At 44.9% G+C, this 21,052-nt stretch overlaps 1 protein-coding gene across 1 annotated transcript in view; it reads right to left on the bottom strand.

Moving 5' to 3' along the window:
• Window positions 1-21,052, bottom strand: part of LOC8052190 (hemocytin) — a 166,826-nt gene that overhangs the window by 61,818 nt on the left and 83,956 nt on the right. The window contains exons 39-51 of the mRNA XM_042294055.1: window positions 19,756-19,824; window positions 19,587-19,646; window positions 18,705-18,931; window positions 16,478-16,604; window positions 13,387-13,749; window positions 11,853-11,903; window positions 11,657-11,713; window positions 10,833-10,970; window positions 4,456-4,649; window positions 3,614-3,755; window positions 3,042-3,107; window positions 2,779-2,930; window positions 1,086-1,181 (exon numbers count right to left, since the gene is read on the bottom strand). Coding sequence (XP_042149989.1) covers window positions 1,086-1,181; window positions 2,779-2,930; window positions 3,042-3,107; window positions 3,614-3,755; window positions 4,456-4,649; window positions 10,833-10,970; window positions 11,657-11,713; window positions 11,853-11,903; window positions 13,387-13,749; window positions 16,478-16,604; window positions 18,705-18,931; window positions 19,587-19,646; window positions 19,756-19,824 — 1,742 coding nt within the window. The remainder of the gene's footprint in view (window positions 1-1,085; window positions 1,182-2,778; window positions 2,931-3,041; window positions 3,108-3,613; window positions 3,756-4,455; window positions 4,650-10,832; window positions 10,971-11,656; window positions 11,714-11,852; window positions 11,904-13,386; window positions 13,750-16,477; window positions 16,605-18,704; window positions 18,932-19,586; window positions 19,647-19,755; window positions 19,825-21,052) is intronic.

Below are 21,052 nucleotides of genomic sequence, written 5' to 3'. Positions count from 1 at the left end.
AAAATTGTAGGTTTTCCTTTGCACCAATACCTCTAGAGTGTGTGCTATCCTCTACATTTATTATTCGCGTGTTTTTGATGGAGATCATTTGATTAATATCGACGCCCCCCTTCTTAGTATTGACAGGTCGTTCAGAAACGCTATCACTTGGGCAGTACGCTTAATAGCTGCGAAAGAAACCACGCGATACTGATATAACAAGGAAAAATAGAAAAATAAATGTCAATAAATCTCTCACTTTTTTAATGGTGAGAGGAACAGTAAACTGGTTATTGTTTTTTGTTCGTGTTGCTGATGCGGGGACCAGCGTTGTGTAGAGTGCAAGGCGGAGCGCGTTTGGGAACGGCCAAGGTGCCACTGCAACTGGCGAACATATAACAAATTGTTTTTTTTCGTGGAAGGCAGTCTATGAAGAAAAAATTCCTCGATTGGGAGTACATGAAGGATTAAAATACGATATGAACACAAACTTCAACTACCCCTAATATGAAAAAAAAAAGATTCTCAACTCACTGCTTCATGACTTCACAAAAGTGGTAATACAGTTCATCGACATATACAGCAAGCACATGACAGATATTCAGCAACATAGTACGCAAAAAAAAAGAACTACAAAATAGTCATAATAGCCCGACTTGCATCCCGGCGCGAAGCAGTGTGTGCGTCCGTCTTTTTCCTTGCATTTATGACCGAGACGGCAACGGAATGGGGAAGACTCCCCACCGTTACACCACAAAGAAAAGAGCTACGGTGCTACATTCGGGCGAAGCGTACCGCCTCAGCTTCGTCGTCTTCTTCGCTCATCGCACATCTGCCATCTGCCACAAATTTTCCTAGGGCACAGAACTCCAGCGCCACTCGCGGCATCTACGTTGACCGTCGTCACGCGGCCCATTGTAAGCGGGCACCGCTCTTGCCACTACACACTCTAGAACACTGTAGTAATAACGTTTGGCCGAAGGTCTAACATTCCAAGAGTTCACATGGAGCCCTAAAATGAGGGGTGAGCAGACGCTCGAGCCCTATCACGCCGACGTCGAAAAACAAAATGGCGGATTAACGTCATGTGAATCCTGGATGCTTACCAGAGTGCATCGGCACACTGTCCTCGCGCATTTGGAATGGCCATTCAGTGAGCATGTGCAGGTGTTGCAGTCTCTAGTCTTGATGATCGTATTCACCTGCAATAGAAGCGAACATGACTGCGCAAGTACACATCGTAGTGCTCATTCCAGCAAGCGCACGTCCGCCACATTGGAAAGCGAAGGAAGCGCAGGCTACGCACATCGCTGAAAAAAAGAATACATATATATATCGTGTTATATATCGTATAGCTGTATTTCGAGGAACGTAGCAGGCGATGATGTCCAGTCTCGCCTTTCATGGCACGCGCCATCGTGTCTTTCCAGGGCGTCGCCTCATCCTAGTTTTGCCCCTTGATTTATTTTTCTTGTTGTTTTCGAAGCTTTGGTCAGTTGGCGAAGTCTTGTCGAAGCGTTTCCAGCGTCTCGGTGTCCTCTCTCCCACTTCTTGTTTATAGTTGATTTTCCAAAAGCTCTTCGCAGCTGACCAACTGCCACTGTGTCAAGTGATGCAAACCAACCGGATGTGTTTTTTTTTCTCCTTTAACAGAATTACATTTGTATGTGCCTGTCTCTCCAGAACAGCAACCGTAATAACATCTGGCTGTCAGCATACTGTCACCCATAACGCGTACTGATATAGCGGCCAGGTAACGCAATCAATAAAGTGTATTTTCTTCCAAACATATACATAGAGAATATGGTCTTTTTTTTTTTTTAATACTATACTGCCGCGCCATTTTGCTAAATGTCGGAAAACTATATCTATTTTATGTATTTCGACAGGAATACCGAGACGACAACAAACGTTAGCATAATTAGCGCCTGTCCTGTCTTAATTGATTATCCTTCTCCTATTTGCGCTATTTTATTTGTATTTAATTCGAAGTACTTAATATTAACTGGGAGCGTTTCTTTAATGATGCGCGTTTGGACACATTAAGAATTTCAAGGTGAACACCAGAAAATATGTTGTAAAATATTTCTTAAACAAGTTTTTCTTTTTACAGTGTTATTGTTTTTATATAAAACTATATTGAGGTGTATGTTTAGTTCTATAGTTTATGTACTGATGATAGACCTTTCGTAAATTTATCGTTAAAAAATGGTGCGGACGTATTAGCACCCCCTTGGGTACTAATAATGGGTGTCCACTCAAAGCGTCCTTTGATGCGCTATCTGGACACGATCGCCCATCCTCCGAGCGCTGGCTCATCCCCGTGTCCAATCCGTGTTTGCGGTCGACCTCACTCTGGTCACGTCAGAATCCTAGTACAGGGTCTGATTATTCTAGGTGCGGTTGGTCACACTCTGTCACCATCAACTTGATCCGGGTTCGATTAGACAGCGATACGTCGTAAGGCCACGCATTCAACCGGTCTTCGGATTGACTGAGCTGGCTTCCGCAATCCACGGAAAGTGTTTGATGACTGACTAAAAAAATAAAATGTTTAGAGCTAAAAAAAAAAATCTTATTATGTGCTTGTAATTTGTCGAGCACCTTCCGTAGATTGCATATATATTGTCTCTCTCTTAAGTGCTTCGCGGGAAAGTATACCTTCCAGATTTTTTTAGAGTGTAGCATTGTCTTGACCAGCTTTGCGTGACGTTATCGGCACTCATTACTGATTCAGAGCGCTGCAATTGGGACGTATGGTAATCACGAACACGTATGACGACGTGATGAATGACTTGCATGAAAGAGATGTTCGTCCTGGAAGCAAGGACAGTGGGACTCGGGAACGCAGGTCGAACCATCGCAGAGGTGTCCTTGGGGACAGCTGGGACAGAACTGTCGGAGGTTCTCGGGTATCTCGGGGCACAAGCTCACGAATGAAGTCGCAGTTTCTGGAGGTCAATAAAAAAAAAAAAAGAGTTAACAAATAAATATAGTATTGCGTGGGAGCGAAACAAAAAGTCCCGATGAAAACTCCCGGTCATTGGGGGACATCAACGCACCTGGTGTACCAGGACTGGTTTCTGTGACATGTGGAGGAACAGCTGTTTGCTCGTCGTTCTGAATTCCTGAAAGAGGATAAAACCTACAGATTGTGGGATGGAAACCTCGCTCCCCATTCGTGCTACATTTTTACTACGTACAGTCCATGATTACTGACTTGAGCATTTTTATAGTATTGTCGCATCGAGAGAAGACAAATAAAGTACTCAATGCCAAACGCTTATTCTACGCCCAAATGTGGCGCTAGCGGTCCGGACAAAATGTCGAAGTTTCAGCAGTAACCGTTATCTTTTTCAAAAGTTATATGGAATTTTCTAAAATTTTCAATGAGAAAATGTGTCCCGATTTCGCCCGTTTTCGGTAACTGGCGCCTCCACATGAATTCGAGAGCCTTGTATGCCGCCATTTTCCCATTGAAAATTTCAGAAAATTACGTATAACCTTTGAATGAGATAACGGTTAGTGCTGAAAAATTGGCATCTAGTTCGGACCTCTAGCGCTACGTTCGGGAGGATAATGAGCGTTCGGCGATGCGGGGTTGATTTTTGCGGTAAAGAGCAAAAGAAGCCACCGTCGATGCAGCCGAGCACGTCGAAGCGCAGTGCGATGAGCTCGTTCCAGGCGATCGGTTCCAGCCGCACGAACCGCGCCCTCACGGGTGGCTCGAAGAGCTGTCGCACCACTCCGCTCGCGTCGTGGTTGCCCAGAAAGTCCTGGAATACAAAACGAGAGAATGTATGCACAGTACTATAATATGTCTGCGCGTCTTGTTTCCCGCTGAGCCTAGCTGGCATGTAAGGTCCACCACTGCAGCACACGGGAAACAAAAAAGAAAAAAAAAGAAAAAGAAACTGGTTTGACTTGTAAATACTAACTGCGTAGAAAATATGAGCAAGTCACTTCAATACGCATTGTGTCTGCTCAGACCGCAGATGCGGTTCAATACGTCTTTTGGGCATCACTATTCGCAGGTCCCTTTGCTGAGTTGTCTTGGATGCATTTTACCTTAGTCTCGTGTTTTCTACGTTTGTTTAATCGTGTAACGTTATTATGCCCCCCCCCCCCCCCCCACACACACACACAAAACCACACACACGCACACTGATACACACTTTATGCCCGACGGCCTCGGAGAGAAACTGAGCTACTCGCTACGACCGCGCCATGCTTCTGACGTCAAGGAAAGAGAGGAGCATCAGACAGCGCTCTTTTTCCATGAATGGCGCCTACGAAAACAGCGCTCCTCCGCATGCCCAATGCGCTGACAGACATTAAGCATTGAGTGTAGCAGACTTTTTTTTAAATAAAACTTATTTCGCAGTTTTTTTTTCTTTTTTTTTTTTTTTTAAAGTTGTAGCAAACGATCGCAGGAGAAAACCGCAAAGGGAGAAGAAATGGTCTTGGCGACCTCACCTTGACCTCTCCGTCCGCATCCTGGATGTAGGCGTAATGCACTCCGTCGGTACTGACGAGCACCCTGTAGCGCGTCACCCACTGGTGGGTGCGGTCCCGGCCCTGGGTCGTGACCCCGAACAGGGTCTGCACTCGACCCAGGTCCACTTCCACGAACTCACCGGGGCCTTGGCGCCGCGGTATCCAGGCTCCCACTGCACCACAGCGGCAGAAAACGAAGCCAGATATATACATATATATACATGAGTGGTTTCATCTCAAATCGTGCAGGCAAAAAGGGTCGAATTTTTAATTTCGATGAAAAAAATATATGTTATGGCGCCGTTTCTAAAACCGCAGTCGACACAAACCGCAAGTTTGTCCGATTTTTTGTTCTCGACTTATGAATTTTTGAAGAGGCCGCGGCGAAAAGCAGTGTTTTTCACACCCGTCGTGGGTCGGATGTTTCGCTTGATCTCCCGCCATGGATTTTCAGTCCAAATTATATTAACTTTTTTCAAGCACTCTGTGAACACATTTAAAAGGCTCCAATACCATGAAATAATTTTAGGCCTTTTCCTTTTTTTCTGTAAAAATGTCAAAAACGCCTCCTCGGTCAATTGTTGACGACATTTGACAATTAATTACTGGCGATCTACTTGGGTTACACCGATATTTTTTATGTCTACGGAGAGCCCAAAACACGCTCTTTATATTTATTATAAAATGCTTTGGCTGTATAAAATATCCTTTGCGGTACGTTTACGTTAATATTATACAAAAACCAAAAAGTGCCATTTTTGAAATTGATTTTCTCAAAAAACCCATTTTTTATTTTTTTTATTTTTTGTTCAAATGTAGATATGATAGTTGTCTACACGAAAATCAATCCTAGAAAGTGTATATTTTGTTTGCATGTTTTATATTTAGACCTCAATATCGGAAAAAGACGTCTTTGTTTTGCAAGACCTAAGTCAGACATAGCGACCCATGCGTCTCTATGAATTGTGAAAAAGTTTTCTTGAATTTTCTTCTGCATTTTGTAATCAATATTAAACGGATTTTGTGGTATTGAATATTTATGTATGTTTTGATAAGAGCGGGAACCATGAGATACATATCTAACCAAATCAGCAGGCCTAGTAGACTTTCAATAACCAAAAGGCACAGACGTTGTATTGTTTCGATTTATAAACCTTTCAAAGTAAACTAGCACGACTAGCTATTAGCTGTCATATTACTAAGACAAAGGAAGTCACCACATCGTCGATATATTATATACAATTCTTTACGAAACCAAACACTGAGGGTTGTCCACCGCACATCGCACAGGTCACCAGGGAATGTCCTTTCACTTCCGTAATACACAAAAGTGGTGACACAGAAACGGTCCGAAACACACAGAGAGTGTGTCATGGAGAGGGGTAGGAAATAAAAATAAATAAATAGGAATTAAATTGCCCAACTCCGATCTTAACGAAAATTGCGTTAAAAAAAAAAATAAAGTATTTAGGTTCGAGCGGTGGCAAGGTGGAGAGTCAGACAAAGAAGTCGACGGCACGTAAAGGTAAAACAAACAAAAAAAGCAATAATTTAATAAAGACGGGAAAACTCAGCCGCACATGGCAAGAACAAAAACCAACTCCCCCGGGCATTCCCTAAACGGGACGCAACCAAATGCGTGCGAACACGCTCTCTACATCACCGCCAGGCCGCTACGCCATGACGAAATAAACCCAACAACTGAACAGTGCTAACAAACAGTTAGTAAGAAAACATTGAAAAAAAAAAAAGAAAAACGTTCAGAAAAAACCGCACCCGAGAAACAAAGTTCAGCGGGGCGAAGAAACACACACGAGTCGGCCCCACGACATTGAAGTCTGGCAGGATGACGGCGTCCAGATGATGCTCGAATCTGTTCCTCCCTCTATTACGCACATCTACGACGGCTGTGCGGAACAGTGGCTGTACGAAAGAAAGTGAGGAATATATTCGAGCAGGCGATGCGCGAGAAGGTAACCGAGATTATGCTTCAAGCTTCATATCGGAAGAGGAGCTTTCGAGGTAGTTTCTGCAGTTACTCAAACTTTCTCTTTCCCCTTCCCTTTTTCAAAAGAACACGTCAGCCGGCGCTAACGTTTCATCTCGGGAGAAGCCCACTCTTCACAAACGGTTGTAGTTGACAAGGAGGCTGACTTCGACCCAACTAGTCTCCGGGCAGAATACAAACACAAGTATATTTACCAACACGCTCGTTTTAATGTCAGTCTCCGGGCTTTGCTGTTTCCGAAAGAGATAACCCTTTATAAGGACAGAACGAGCGGGTTGGTGGGGATAATTGAACTTAAACACTCCCTTCTCGTTTTCTTCCTCAAGTTTAATAGATAACCCTTCGGTGCTATCGGATCTCCCCGGAGAGAGAGAGAGAGAGCACGGCCGTTTCAAGGTAAGGATAGGGCGCTTGAAGCTATAGGACAAACAGGCGGTATCGTTTCGCGCATGCACGGATGGCTGGTTTCGAATTTCCCCACATCCCTAACGAAACCGGCCCATCTTCGTGTGTGCGTCTGCGGGATTTCTGTCCCGCGCCGCCGGTTTTAGCGCGCACGCGGCGTTGTTTTGGCTAGCAGAACAGTTGTTGACCGTCGACATTGTAAGGCCGTGGTGTCCTCATCCTTTCAGGCAACGATTCCTTTGCTTTCCCTTGTGCAATACTCTGACAGACTCCTCCTGGATGGCTGTCACTGTTCGCCGCGTCAACGACACAATCGTACCATTTCACTCCTCGTGACACAGGGTGCGCTGCTCGCTTTACTCTCAAGGGCCGTCCCATCTAACACAACGAGCGCGAAAGGTCGTGGTCATCTGCTGGCTCCGAAAGGGCGGGATGTTCATGCAGGCCAATAAGGGCCCCGAATCAATAAGACGTCTGCCGACTGCTACACGTTAAAAATGTACGACACCTGCTGGTCTGTTAAGAAGTGTTGCTTTCTCTTTTTGGAACTCCTCCGATGTAGCTTGCCGCCTATAATAAAATTTAAATAATAAATATATCAGGGTGGAAATACTGTATTTCATTTTTATGTGGGAACGTTGAAAAAAAGAAAAAAAACTATTTCCAAGCTTGTGAAGACGCGCAATTCGGAAGTCCATTTCGAGCCGTAAAAACACGTTTTTGTACGATATTGATGCTTAAATTTAGAACATACAAACAAAATATACACTTTCTAGGCTTAATTTTCGTGTAGACAACTATCATATCTACATTTGAACAAAAAATAAAAAAAATAAAAAATGGGTTTTTTGAGAAAATCAATTTCAAAAATGGCACTTTTTGGTTTTTGCATAATATTAACGTAAACATACCGCAAAGGATATTTTATACAGCCAAGGAATTTTATAATAAATGTAAAGAGCGTGTTTTGGGCTCTCCGTGGACATAAAAAATATCAGTGTAACCCAAGTAGATCGCCAGTAATTAATTGTCAAAGTTCGTCAACAATTGACTAAGGAGGCGTTTTTGACATTTTTACAGAAAAAAAGGAAAAGGCCTAAAATTATTTCATGGTATTGGAGCCTTTTAAATGTGTTCACAGAGTGCTTGAAAAAAGTTAATATAATGTGGACTGAAAATCCATGGCGGCAGATCAAGCGAAACATCCGACCCACGACGGGTGTGAAAAACACTGCTTTTCGCCGCGGCCTCTTTAAAAATTCATAAGTCGAGAACAAAAAATCGGACGAACTTGCGGTTTGTGTCGACTGCGGTTTTAGAAACGGCGCCATAACATATATTTTTTTCATCGAAATTAAAAATTCGACCCTTTTTGCCTGCATGATTTGAGATGAAACCACCCACATATATATAAACAAGGTGTTTTTTTTTTATTCTTACACATTTGTTTAAAAAAACGTGAAAGCTACAATAATGCGGTTTGTGCATGTGGGTTATACGGCCAGGCGGACATTATGTGGGTGGCTAATCTTTGCGATAAATCGGCTAATTACTTAAATTTGTTAATTAACTTTTTTAATTAGTGGAAATAGACATGATTTCAATTAGAAACTTGTAGAGCATCATCGAAAACCACTAAATCAACTATTTTTGGAAGGATATAACACCGGGGAAGCATTTTACAGTGTTCTGTACAAACGCTCTATTTGGACGCGTTTCTAGATTTCGGTTTCTTATCAGAGCGCATCACCGCGCCCGCGGTCTTGCTCCCCAGTGGCTGAGACGGGCAACACACGTGCGCCGTACTTCCCTCCATTCTACGAGGGAGGCGAGGAGGTGGCTTCGCGTCGCGACCACCTGGGAGCAGGATCGCGGGCGCGTAGATGCGCTCCGATAAGAAACCGAAATCTAGAAATCCGTCCAAATAGAGCGTTTTTACAAAACGCCGTAAAATGCTGCCCTGGCGTTACATCCTGCTAAAAATAGTTGATTTAAGGTTTTTCGATGATGCTCAACAATTTCCTAATTGAAACCATATGCTTATTTTCAGTAATTAAGAAGTTAATTAACGAATTTTAATTAATTAGCCGACTTATCGCAAAGATTAGCCACCCACATAATGTCCGCCTGACCGTATAACCCACCTGCACAAACCGCATTATTGTAGCTTTCACGTTTTTTTTTAAACAAATGGGTAAGAATAAAAAAAACACCCTGTATATATATATATATATATATATATATATATATATATATATATATATATATATATAAAAAGCTGGACCTACTTTTCTAATTTTTTCCATTGTGATCGCAACTCTATACAATGTGACTTGTGTAAAGGACAGCACCCATGATGTCATCTACACAAATTAGCGGTATCTGTAAAATCTATTCCTATAAAGGCCTTCTTTGTAAAAAAGAAAAAAGAGTCTCATGTGCTCCCTAGATAAACCCGAATCATGACGTTGAGAGTGCGTAAACAAATGTGAGAGCCCTAATGTCTTATCCGAACGTCTTACTACAACACCAAACAGTACTATAGTGTGCCGCATATTTAGGATGACAGTAGGAGAAATCATATCCGAGAAGAACAATTTCTAAAGGGGAACAATTTCTAAAGGACAGTTGCCAAAAGTCACTGCTTAAGAAACGCAGGGTGTGGTTTTATCCGTTCAGGCTTCTTGCTTCGTGATTGGTTCGCCGGCCTTCTTCTTGGCGAATATCGCAAGCTCATTGGCTGCGGAGCGATCAGAAGATGGTCGGGACTCGCCACGACCTGCACTCTTCATGCCTCCCAGCGACCATAAACGTTTGCAAGCAGCCGCGCTTCGAGAGCTGGCCTGGCCACCGTGGATAGAAAAGGCTTTGTTTGGGTGCCAGTCTGGAAACCGTGGGTACGCCTCAGCGATGCTTGACTATCAGTATCAAGGAGGTTAGAAGTACTAGGAGAGGGCACGTTGCAATATTGGTGAAGCCTAGTCATAAAAAGTTTAAACGATGTTGTGGCCAACGTGACCATAGATCTCTCTGGCTATTGGTGCGCGTGACATGTCACGTGTGAGATGGATGGTTGATTGTAGAAGGCCTCCTTGCAGGCTTGCGCGCGCTCCGTCCGGTAGGTTTTATCGGATCGAAGGCTAGCCTGTGGTGTATTCTAGTACCCCATAGCTAGACGAAGGCTAGCTACGGCCACGTGATGTGATCACGTTGGCGTGGTAAGTGAGGAGTGTAAGGAGGAAAATGAGAAAGAGGCGAGGCGTCAAGGGAGCATGGCTTGTGGAGGCTACGCGGCCGACGTCATGCCCTCTCCTACCCTTCTATCTTCCTTGATCAGTATGGTGCCTTGAACGCGTCTCCGACTGGTGCGTCTATCGCGTCCAAAAAAGTGGTCCCCCGATTTCCGCCCGATGACGTCATACAAGTGTCATGCTGTCGCCGGTCGCGATCCTGGCGGCGTCCCAACAGCTGCGGTTCATGTGGCAGATGCCTGTTCCGCTGCAGGTCGCCCTCCAATATGACAGTCCACGGAAGCTTCGGCAGTCAGAAGTTGAGACGCCGTGACGACAGCGACACTCGCGTTCGGTTGTGCTTCTCGCAGTAGCATTTCTACGACATACCACCAGGATCGCGAAATGCAACAGCATGACACTTCGGTTTCTGTGATGTCATTTGTTACCACTTCGGGACCACTTTCGATGCATGGGCAGCATAGGACACTAAACACACCAGTAGAAAAGGCACTCTATGGTCACCACACTATCAGACAATCTACCCACACCAGCAGCAAGATGGCGGCGCGCAGCGGCCGTACTTGCAAACGTCTAAACAATCCTACGTGCTCATTTGGTGATTTGAAAAAAAAAAAAAAAAGTCAAATTACAGAATAAGGAGCGTTTTTTTGTGGACAGCCATCGCATGTTCTCAGGCGGGAATCACTCACAAGACGTCCGCGTCGATGTGGTTCCAAGTCGGGAATGGTTCGGGTCAGACGCGGGACTTGCGCTGCTGGAGGCCTTGTAGCTGCTGGCTGGCAGTGGCATGGGACCGTTCACCAGGTACACGAACCGCTTGCACTTTTCTGAAACATCGCAGTGACGGCTGTATCATCTGTCACCTCCGCACACCAAAAAAAAAGAAAAAGGAAATCACGTGCGTGTCATTCCTCTTTTTGTTCCTCGGACTCCGGTTTTCAAGATGTGGGAAATCATGTCGGCTGTGTCTGTCAATTAAAGGCTACCCAGTCAAACGTTCACTTTTTCTTTGGAAACAAGAATGTTGTTTTTGCGTACATATTGGAACCGTTTAGAAAATTGCAAGTTCGTATCTTGCGAATGAACCACATAAATATCCTCGAGAATTAAGCGATGCAAATTATTATACATCCTCCAGAAATATTTTGTGAAGTAGTGAGGTCAGGCAGTGGGATCCTGTATGTCTTTTCAATAATACTTTCTACTTTTTAGTCGACGTGTTTGCAGTAAGACGTGCAAAGCACTTGACGTGCCTTACGTCACTGCATCCGGTCAGTGATTAGAAAAAAGTGATTAGCAAAATTATCAACTTCTAAGCGCGGTTTTGAGATTCGCTTTTCAAAGTTTACTTTTCGAAGTTCGGTTATATCATAGCAATCGATCAAATTTATTCACTGTGTGAAAACACTGACATACACTTTTCTTTTTTTTTTTTCTACCAGAGCGTCCATTTACACGCATAGAAGCAAAATAATACAAATATGAAAATACGGTTCCCTTTCGACTTGCATACCTGTTGTCGTTTCTACGGCGGTGTGGTTGTAGACAATGTCAGTCGGCGTACTGTATTCTGAAAAAAAGATTAAAAAAAAAAAGCATAACCTTTAGACTTTTACGCTTGTGCTTCGAGTGTATCGGGAGTCCGGTATTCGGAACTGAACTCGGAAAGCAAAAGCACAATGGTCGAGGTAGCCTTATTTTTTACATACCTCCCGATGTTTCTGTGGTGGTGCGATCGTAGGCATATTCCGTTGGGACATCTGTAAGTGTCGTTTTAAAGCAAGAATGTTAAAAAGGAGATGACGCGCGTACCCTACAAAAAGAATGCGTGTGGCAGACCTATCCTCCGATACAATGCTGTCAAAGCTGCTGGCACGAGCCCGGGGGCTTGATCTCGTTGATCATTTGCACGCTCTCTCGCGCAAACGAAACCATAGATGAAGCCACGCGCTCGCGCCAGTAGCTTTGACAGCGTTGTATATGAAGTATGAAACGAAGTCATACACCACATCTGCTTAATTTTGTTACGTCGTGGACACGCTTTCGTAAGCATCCAAATGGAGCCATAGACCGATCTCACCAGCAATGCATTGAGGGAACTTTAGTCTTTGGGCTCGTGCGACAACCTCGCTGGAGCTCTGCGCGAGTAGAGCACGAGACGGTCCGAGCCCTCTCGTGCACAGCCGACTGCCTCCTGTGAACCAAAGTTATGGCGGCGTCACGCATGCGTCGAACGCTTAGTGAGATCGGTCTATTGCAGGTTGCGTGGTGGGGTGGTGACTAGCGTCCGCCGTGTCGGCGTTGTTCAAAATAATCGTGAAATGTTTTGGGGCTCGATTCGAGTAATACGAAATTCGTATCGAGTGCTGTGACAAAAAAAAAAAAAATCTAGACCGTAATACAAATGACCCAAAGCTTGATTTCTACAGTGCAATTTCAAAACCAGGAGCGGATATGTTTTACAGTAATTCGGTGGCTGTACCCTATACTGTTATGACACAGTTGTAATCTCATATATTGCTATTACAAACAGTTCAAGACATTTTAGAAAAACAGGAAAGGGGGGGGGGGGAGCTTGCATAATCGCGTCTCACTTTAAAGTCACGAAAATATCCTGCCTATCATTAAGAATAAACAAAAATACCGAGACGAGCCCCAAGAAAGCAATTCACCAAAACGTGCCAGTATAGGACTTTTTTTAGTAACATTCCTAAATGTTTAAATGCGTCAGAATTTATTGCCTTGGTTCATGCAGCCGTCTTTCGTTTGGACGGTCGTGGTTTGGTTTGGACCGGACTGAATTGGACCGGTTTCGTGAGGCCCTTGCGCGGTTCCCGCCATGCTCTTTCGCTTGGATCGTTCGCTCGTTACGTACACTTTCCCTCTTACAAGAGGGAAAGAGTCTTCTGGAACGCTTCCAGTGACGCACCGCTGGAGGGGAGAGCAGGGGATCGAGGGGCCGTGGCGGTGGCGCAACGTACGCGAAAATGTAAAACCGACGATGCCGTTTGCACGAAACCGCCGACACACGATACGAAAGATTGGCTCTTCAAAGACAACAGTATGCGGACCGTAGGCGGCGATCGGATGAAGCTGCCGTGACTCCGAACACGACAGTATATGCGGACCGTTGCGAGGTTGGAATTCCCATCCTTCCCTAAGTCGGAACCCTTGAGCTAAATGCTAGCGCATTTCGTTGACAATCAGCTTAGCGACTGCAGCAATTTCGGCATCGTTTTTTACCTGTCGACAGGGGGGTGGTGCTGGTGACTCGGGACGAATCGCAGCCGCAGTAGAAGCGAACCGTATGGTCCAGACATCGACGGTTCCTTTGCGCATCGTTGGAGCAGAAAAGACCTTTCTTAAGGTCGCACACGACCTCCTGGCGAGGAACTGACGACTTGATACCAGCCATCCTCTCGAAGGCCACTCTGCACTGGATATCTAGCCGGTAAGGTTCATCGCAGACGAAATGTCCTTTGGCTCGTATCGCCTCCACCGTCTCGAAGTCTCCGTGCTCGTCTGGCTTTCGGGTGTTGTACCAGGGAGTCCAACCAGGAACGCAAGTCACCGGCAGAGTGACGTTCTCCATGATTACGGGTACGTCTGCGTTGGAGTACAAGTGCGTTGACTGAATTGTGGCATTTACACGCTCTGTGAAGGCGCATTAAACAAGTGTACCAAAAACAAGCTTTCTTCTTCGAGTTGAAAGCAAACTTCGTCTTGTTTCTTTTTTTTTCATTGATCAGGTTACCGTTGAAGCCTAAATAGCAATCTGTTTTCAAATCAATTTTACTTATTTTCATTAGTCTCCCAGTAAAAAAATCCACCAGACCGGGTTGGTGTGTCTGCTGTTTCCTCGTGTAAACACCAGACTTTCCTAATGTACCTTGATGTGTACGTCAGAGTGGCTTAGTGGGTTTTGGTGTGCACACCACACCAGCCTAGTGTATTCGGATGTGCACATCAGAATGGCTTAGTGTTTCGGTGGGCACACAACACCTGCCTATAGACCCTTGCAACTCAAGAAGGTAGGGCCAGGGTAAGACGGGCTGGGGAGGAGGAAGCAGACGGAGCGCTAAAGAGAGAAAGAGGTCCCCCTACCCCTTCTCCAGCGTTTCGTTTACTTCCTCCTTTCCGGCCCGTCTTACCCTCGCCCTACCTTCTTGAACTGCAACGGACTATAGTGTCTCCTGATGTGTACATCTGAGCGGCTTAGTGGGTTTTGGTGCGCATATCAGGTGGCTTAGTGTGTTTTAACACGACAGCGTTAAGGAGCTCGTGTCGCAGAGAAGTCGGTGGCGTGAGCTAAAATCCAAGATTGGTCGATAGGGTCATGACGTCACAGCTACATGACCTCGCGTGGGAATTTTAAACAACTCACATGAAACGTGACACAAGATGTGAAATTAAACTGACTAAAAAACATGACATGTAATGCGAATTAAAGGTCGCCGCATGTCTCAAATGATTTCGCTTTATAAAGTAATTCATTTGCTTTAAACAAAATTTGAAGAATTTCAGGCGGTATTCGATCCAACGACCCTTCGGTTGCGAGCCAGACACGCTACTGAAGGCCACGCAAAGCACGCTTGCACGGCTTGGGAACGAGCGGTAGCGTTTATGTCTCGCTATCGACCGAGTGTGACTGCAACGGCTTGCGATGTGCGGGTTGCTATAGTAACAGCTGCGTCAGCTCCAACAAAACGGGGTAAAAGCCGGCTTTGTTAAAGCCGTCGCAGCTGTTGCCATAGCAACCCGTACGTCGCAAGCCGTTGCAGTTGCACTCGGTCGGACTGCACGCAAGTGTGTGAATCGGCCTTTAAAGGCGAAGCTTAAGCGTCCTTCAAGTTTCGGTGTGCACATCGGACTGGCTTAGTGTGCTTTGGTGTGCACATCGAGTGGCTTAGCGCGTTTTGGTGTGCACATTAGAGCGGCTTAGGGTGCTTTGGTGTGCACATCGAGTGGCTTAGCGCGTTTTGGTGTGCACATCAGAGCAGCTTAGTGTGCTTTGGTGTGCACATCGAGCGGCTTAGTGTTTTTGGTGAGTGCATGAGAGTGCCTTAGTGTGTTTTTGTGTGCACATCAGAGCGACCTAGCGTGTTTTGGTGTGCACATCACACCAGCCTAGTGTATCCTGACGTGCACAACAAAGCAGCTTAACGTGTTTTGGTGTGCACACCAAACCACCTAGTGCATCCTGATGTGCACATCAGAGCGGCTTAACATGTTTTTGGTGTGCACACCACATCAGCTATAGTTATCCTGATGTGTACTTCAAAGCGGCTTAGTGTGTTTTAGTGTGCACACCACACCAGATATGTATACTGATGTGCCACGGAACTGGAGGTAGCCACGTCATCAAAAATAGGACTTCGCCTGATTCAGAAACCATGCCAACTATTGTGCAAGAGGCCTGGTCAGCAGGACGACTGACCGAATAAACGATTAAGCCTTTCCAAAATTGAAGTCTTGTCCCTGCAGAATGTGCTAGCTGTTGCATTCAAAATAATTTATTTGATGTCAAAATTATACAGTGATGTCTCGTTAATATGGACCCCGTTAATACAGATACCTCGCTATATGGACGACGTTTGAGACACCAAAGGAGTAAATACATGCATTTTTGTCTCGTTATGTGGACAAATTGATTATGAAGGACTTTTAGGGGGAAAGGATATGCATATTAATGATACATCACTGTATAATGCCTGCATGAGTACACCGGGATTACACCAGGCCACACTGGGCCCTGATCACACCAAACCGTGTCATGTCAAACCGGGTCATGCCAGGACACAACAGCCCACCAGATCCCGCGTATGAATTTCCGCTCTGATGTAAACGTCAGAAAAAACCAGAACCTGGACACGCCAGGACACGACAGTTTATCAAAAACCTCGTCTTAAATTCCGCTCTGTTGTTGACGTCAGGAAACACCAGAACCCGGTCTGGTGGAATTTTTTATAGGGCTTGACGGAGGGAAGCCCATCCATAGCTCCTGTCCCAGCCATCTGGTCTCAAGACGCCATTGTTCTTAAACGTTGATACGTCTGACAGAAAGACGCGCAATGTCCGGCCGGTCACTTTCGCAGCAAAGCTCACGGAATAAAAACTGAATGCGTCAACACCATGTGCAAGCGAATGAACGATAGTTGTATTATGCATCCCATTTATGCCACCACAAATGACTAAAAAATAAAAATAAAAAATCGCGTGATGCTGCATTTTTGTCTGTGACTGTAGGCGTCTCCACCTGGTCGTGGAAGGCAAACTTTTTTTTCTGCAAGCGTTTAGTTTTAGACAGTGGGATAGCTTTGATCACTGCGCTTACCTTGCCCGGGGACGGTCAGCAGAGGCAATCCTGTCGGCAGTGTCTTGCAACCGGGCATGTCTGTACAGAGCACGCCGTTGTCCTGGCAGATGCAACGCTCGCAGCCTTCGTCCACGACTTGATTCGCCTGGGATATTGACGTACAAAATTCTACACAAGCAGCAGAAAAGATCGACCATCGGTTTCCTTGTTTGTTTTTCTCCACAAAATTGAACGACTATCACGAAAACTAATGGTGTGGTGGAAAAAGACTCCTGAATGATCTGTCTGAGTAAGATACGCAAAAGTGCCGATATCATCTGCACATTCACTGTTTCGCACAGTGGACATATCTGTAATCTTATGCTTTGCTTTCCGGCTCCCTTCATCTGTAACGTTTGTAACTACATTTTAAGTGCTTTGCGTACTCGAGGTAGCACTCAATCACTGCGGAGGACCTTTCGAATGCTCGTACTCAATTCTACACATATTTAGGGAGCATGCACTGGTACTTCTAAAAAAACAGGTATTCCGTGGAATTTATTAGTTACCTTGCAAGTATATTTTCTCACGTTAAATAGTTGAAACAGTTGACGGTATTACTTGGCTGGTAACAAAAGCCTTCATAACCAGCATTAAACGTTTTTTGTGAAGTCATTCACTACCCTTTAGTGAACTTCTATATGTTTTCTAAACGATGTTTGGGCGAAACGTGAGGGTACCGGTAAAACTTTAATTGGAAAAGATTTTGCTTTGTTACTTTGTGGGTACACCTCATCTAGTGTATATCATGTAGAATACTCTGACTGAAGAAGTAAAACAATACATTTTGATCGTGTGAACGATACGTTCACAAAATTCACCCCTAAATGTACCGTCAGCTTTTCGGCTGAAATGTTTAAACTATGCTGTCTTCAGGTTGTTAAAGGGCCTGGAAACGAATTTTGGAATGGCATAAATGATTTCAAATTGAGACTTTACTGATCCCATATCGTTTAGTTGGCCAAAAGAAAGAGGGTAGAAAGTCAAAAGCCAGCTTTTCGGTACGAACATTTGAAAATATAGCGGACTATTTTGTACCTTCTTGCCTTCGAAAGCTCTCCGCATTTTCACTACGATACATCCGCGGTTCCCAAAGCGCGTCAGCGGTGCCAACCTGACGTCAGCCGAGCCCAGCTCACGCATTGGACACGAGAACTTCGTCACTCGCACGTATGTGCTTGTCAACAATCAATCCGTCGACGAATATTTGGATTCGCGTTCGTGGCCAATGAGTGCCCTGATGGAACTTATCATCACTTGTGAATGCTACGTTCTATGGTGTGCATAAAAAGCACGGTGAAAGCAAGGAGTCATCGCATCGGTGCCGAAGAATGTCACGACGACGTGATTTGACAATTCGCATTTGAGTTGAGGATTAAAGCCAAGGAGGAAGAAGTAGGAAAACCGTTTCATGACCCCTCTAAAGGCCGGTTCAGACACTTCCGTTTGAATGCGTTTGACAGCGTTGCGTCGAGAGCAGAAAGCGAGTCACCGGCACATCTGTGCTTCGTATGTAGTGTGGAATCCAATTCAAGGAATCATCTTGGCACTAGATATAAGCAGCAGGGATGTCCTGGTTTCTTGCAGCCGCAACGCAGTCAAACGCAGTCAAACGCAACTGTCTGAACCAGGCTTAAATCTAATCAATGACCCATTCAAATGCCTATCGCACAAAACAGTGGTTTACGTTCTGCAACTTTCATTATAGCTAAGACAGGGCCCCCGAACCGAGAAGAAATCACATTCGGTGTGGCGTTATTAATTTTTCGCCCGGTTTTACGTACAAATAAGTTCATACCTTACTTTTTACGTTTATTTTTGCCTGCTTGGTCACCGTTTCAGACACCGTGGTAGAGGTCAAAATACTGTCTATGCATATAGACGCTTTACACACGCGCCAGAATACAGCCGCCATTGCTGACCTTCTCTTGTTTTACCGAGATACCGAGACTCTGAAATTGGTGTGGACGAGCCTCCACAAAAGCCAATGCTGTAGAGAAAGACAGAATAAAATCTAAGATGGCAATAACCTAGCCTGCTATGCCAATAATGAAGTGAAGTAAACGTAGTAAGGGGAAACAAAAACTGAAGGTCAGTTATGGCGGTGCCCGTGCACAGCTGCTGCAAAGCGTGTATATCCTCCATTCGCGCGTATCGACATCTGGAAGCCACCACATAGCCGCCGCAGCGTAAATTGCGTACTTACTCCGATGATTTTTCCCTGGTACATGCAGCTGCAGTCCTCCTCCTCTATGCAGGTGACGTAGTCATGCCAGACCTTCGGACGTTCGCAGACAGACGCGGGACGGCAGCCAGGGAGGCAATCGTCTTCTTCGATGCACTTGCGCTGACGGTACAGCTGAATCCGAAAGAGGTTGCAAGTCTGGTTGCATTGGTAAGCACACCTGCTGTAGACTTGACCAGGAGGACAGGCTGCGTGGTTAAGGCGAAGCAGCAGTCTAAATGCTGGGGTCACCTTGGAGCAATCTTAGCATTTTATGTTCGCATACCAAAGGTTCCCGAATAAAAACAAAAAAAGCTTCAAAAGCAGCAGTTGTTACATAATCACTGGGTTTCTTGTACAGTTTTCTTGAAACATTTTTCGATAGAACGACTATATATTGTACTATTAACACTGTCTCTATGATTCTATCAAATGTCAACTTGTGAATTCGGTATGACAAGGTGCCACCGTTGCTGCTGTCTGCATGCGCGCATATTGTTATGTGGCGCTACAATACTTCCTTTATCGTCGTAGACAATGTATTAATTTAACATCTTCCTCGATGCTCACTACTACAGTTAGGGACTGCGACAGACAGCTTCTCGAGGTCAGAGCGTCGACATGAGCAATCAAACAGGTTTGAGTCAAAAATACGAAATGAGCTGGGACACTGATCATAAGTTGTTACAGACATATTAAGAAACGCAGGCCGTGGCGAGTCCTGAGAATCTTTTATCTGCGCTCCGCAGAGTATGAGGAGAATGACATCAGCTGACAACGTCGCCACAGGACGAATCATGGAGTAAAAATCGTGAACATAACTTGAGCTGTGTGTGACCACATAACACTTTACGACAGACTTACCGCCATGGAATTCATCACGCCCGGTGGTTGTGTGAACGGCACTGTACGGAGTAGTGTACCCTGCGTTGAAACGAAAGTTTCTATCAATAATAACGTTTCACAGAAACAAATAAACTAGAAGTTTGGCCGCTCAGTGAAATATATAGTTAAGCGAATTAAGCTGGTATACCATCTCTCTCCGTGGTACTCTGAGTGGGAGTTGTGACCCCGTTTTGTTCGTTGGGCCTTGTGGTTACTTCTGGAAGAAAAAATATGGCTGCAATCTAACGTCGTTCGTGAACGTTCTTCATTATTTTCGCTTACAATTGCAGTAAGTTTGGAACATAAATGCAGATTGAAGGCGCATCAATAGCGACGAGTAAAAAAAAATGAAAGACGTTTACAAATCTCTGTAATGCGAAATTAGAGCGCAGCTCTTCAGGTATTTTGATTTCGCGTTATACCGTGCTGAACAATTTGAGAAAAAAAATGAAACATGTTTACAAATCTCTGTAATGCGAAATTGGAGCGCAGCTCTTGAGGAGGAGGGGGTGAGGGTCCGGAGGGGAGCGTATCCCTCTCCTCCCTCTCCGTGCCCTCCCCTCCTCCTCGCCTCCCATTTAGCGAAAAATTTTCGCTAAAATTCCCGCTAAATTCAGCGAAAATTTCCCCACTAAATTTAGTGGGTTAAATTTCCCCACTAAATTTAGTGCGCAATTTAGTGAAAATTTCCGCGCTAAATTGAGTGAATTCAGTTTCCCCGCTCAATTTAGCGGGGAAATTTACGTCGCGTGGCATCAACACCAATTCAGTAAACTGTGACGTCCCATGATGCAACGCGCGCCCGGTTACGCCGACGGCGATGCCGCTCAACCCGGAAACAGCCACCTAAGAGCCGCGCTCTAAAAATTGCAGAAGGCTAGTATTTTTTACATGTTTATGAATAGCCGCTCAGAAAACAACGCAACAGTAATTATGACATTAAGAAAAAAAAATAAAGAGAAAATATGATAACACGCATAAAGAAACAAGGTCGTAATTAAAACGTGCAGCTTTTTTGAGTTGTTATCGTTAAATAAGTATTAACGTAATGAGATTCTGGATGGTCTAAATCAGTGGTTCTCAACCATTGATGTTTCGCGGACCCCTTGTGGATCGGTGGAGATGATGAAGGACCCCGTTTATGGTGAGGGGAAGAGAAGGTATAGGTTAATTATGATAGTGATTTAATAAATACATTATAACTAAGGGCAAGTGTGAAGTAAACTTTTATTATTGACATACACGCGTGAAAACTCACCCGAAAATTGGATCGTTTCTTCTCAATCTGAGAAAATACAACTTTTATTGCCGGGATTGATTAATAAGGCTGGGCTTCTCGGACGCCTAGAATGCCTTTGCGGACCCCAAAGGGTCCGCGGACTCCCATGTGAGAACCACTGGTCTAAACCAACTGCTAATTGGTGAGCAACCTCTAGGCTTATTTC

Source organism: Ixodes scapularis, unplaced genomic scaffold, assembly GCF_016920785.2.
Source record: "Ixodes scapularis isolate PalLabHiFi unplaced genomic scaffold, ASM1692078v2 PGA_scaffold5__190_contigs__length_132052651, whole genome shotgun sequence".
In the NCBI taxonomy this organism is placed as follows: domain Eukaryota; kingdom Metazoa; phylum Arthropoda; class Arachnida; order Ixodida; family Ixodidae; genus Ixodes; species Ixodes scapularis.
The sequence above is the reverse complement of the archived record's forward strand: the minus strand, read 5'-3'. Positions and strand labels throughout refer to the sequence as shown.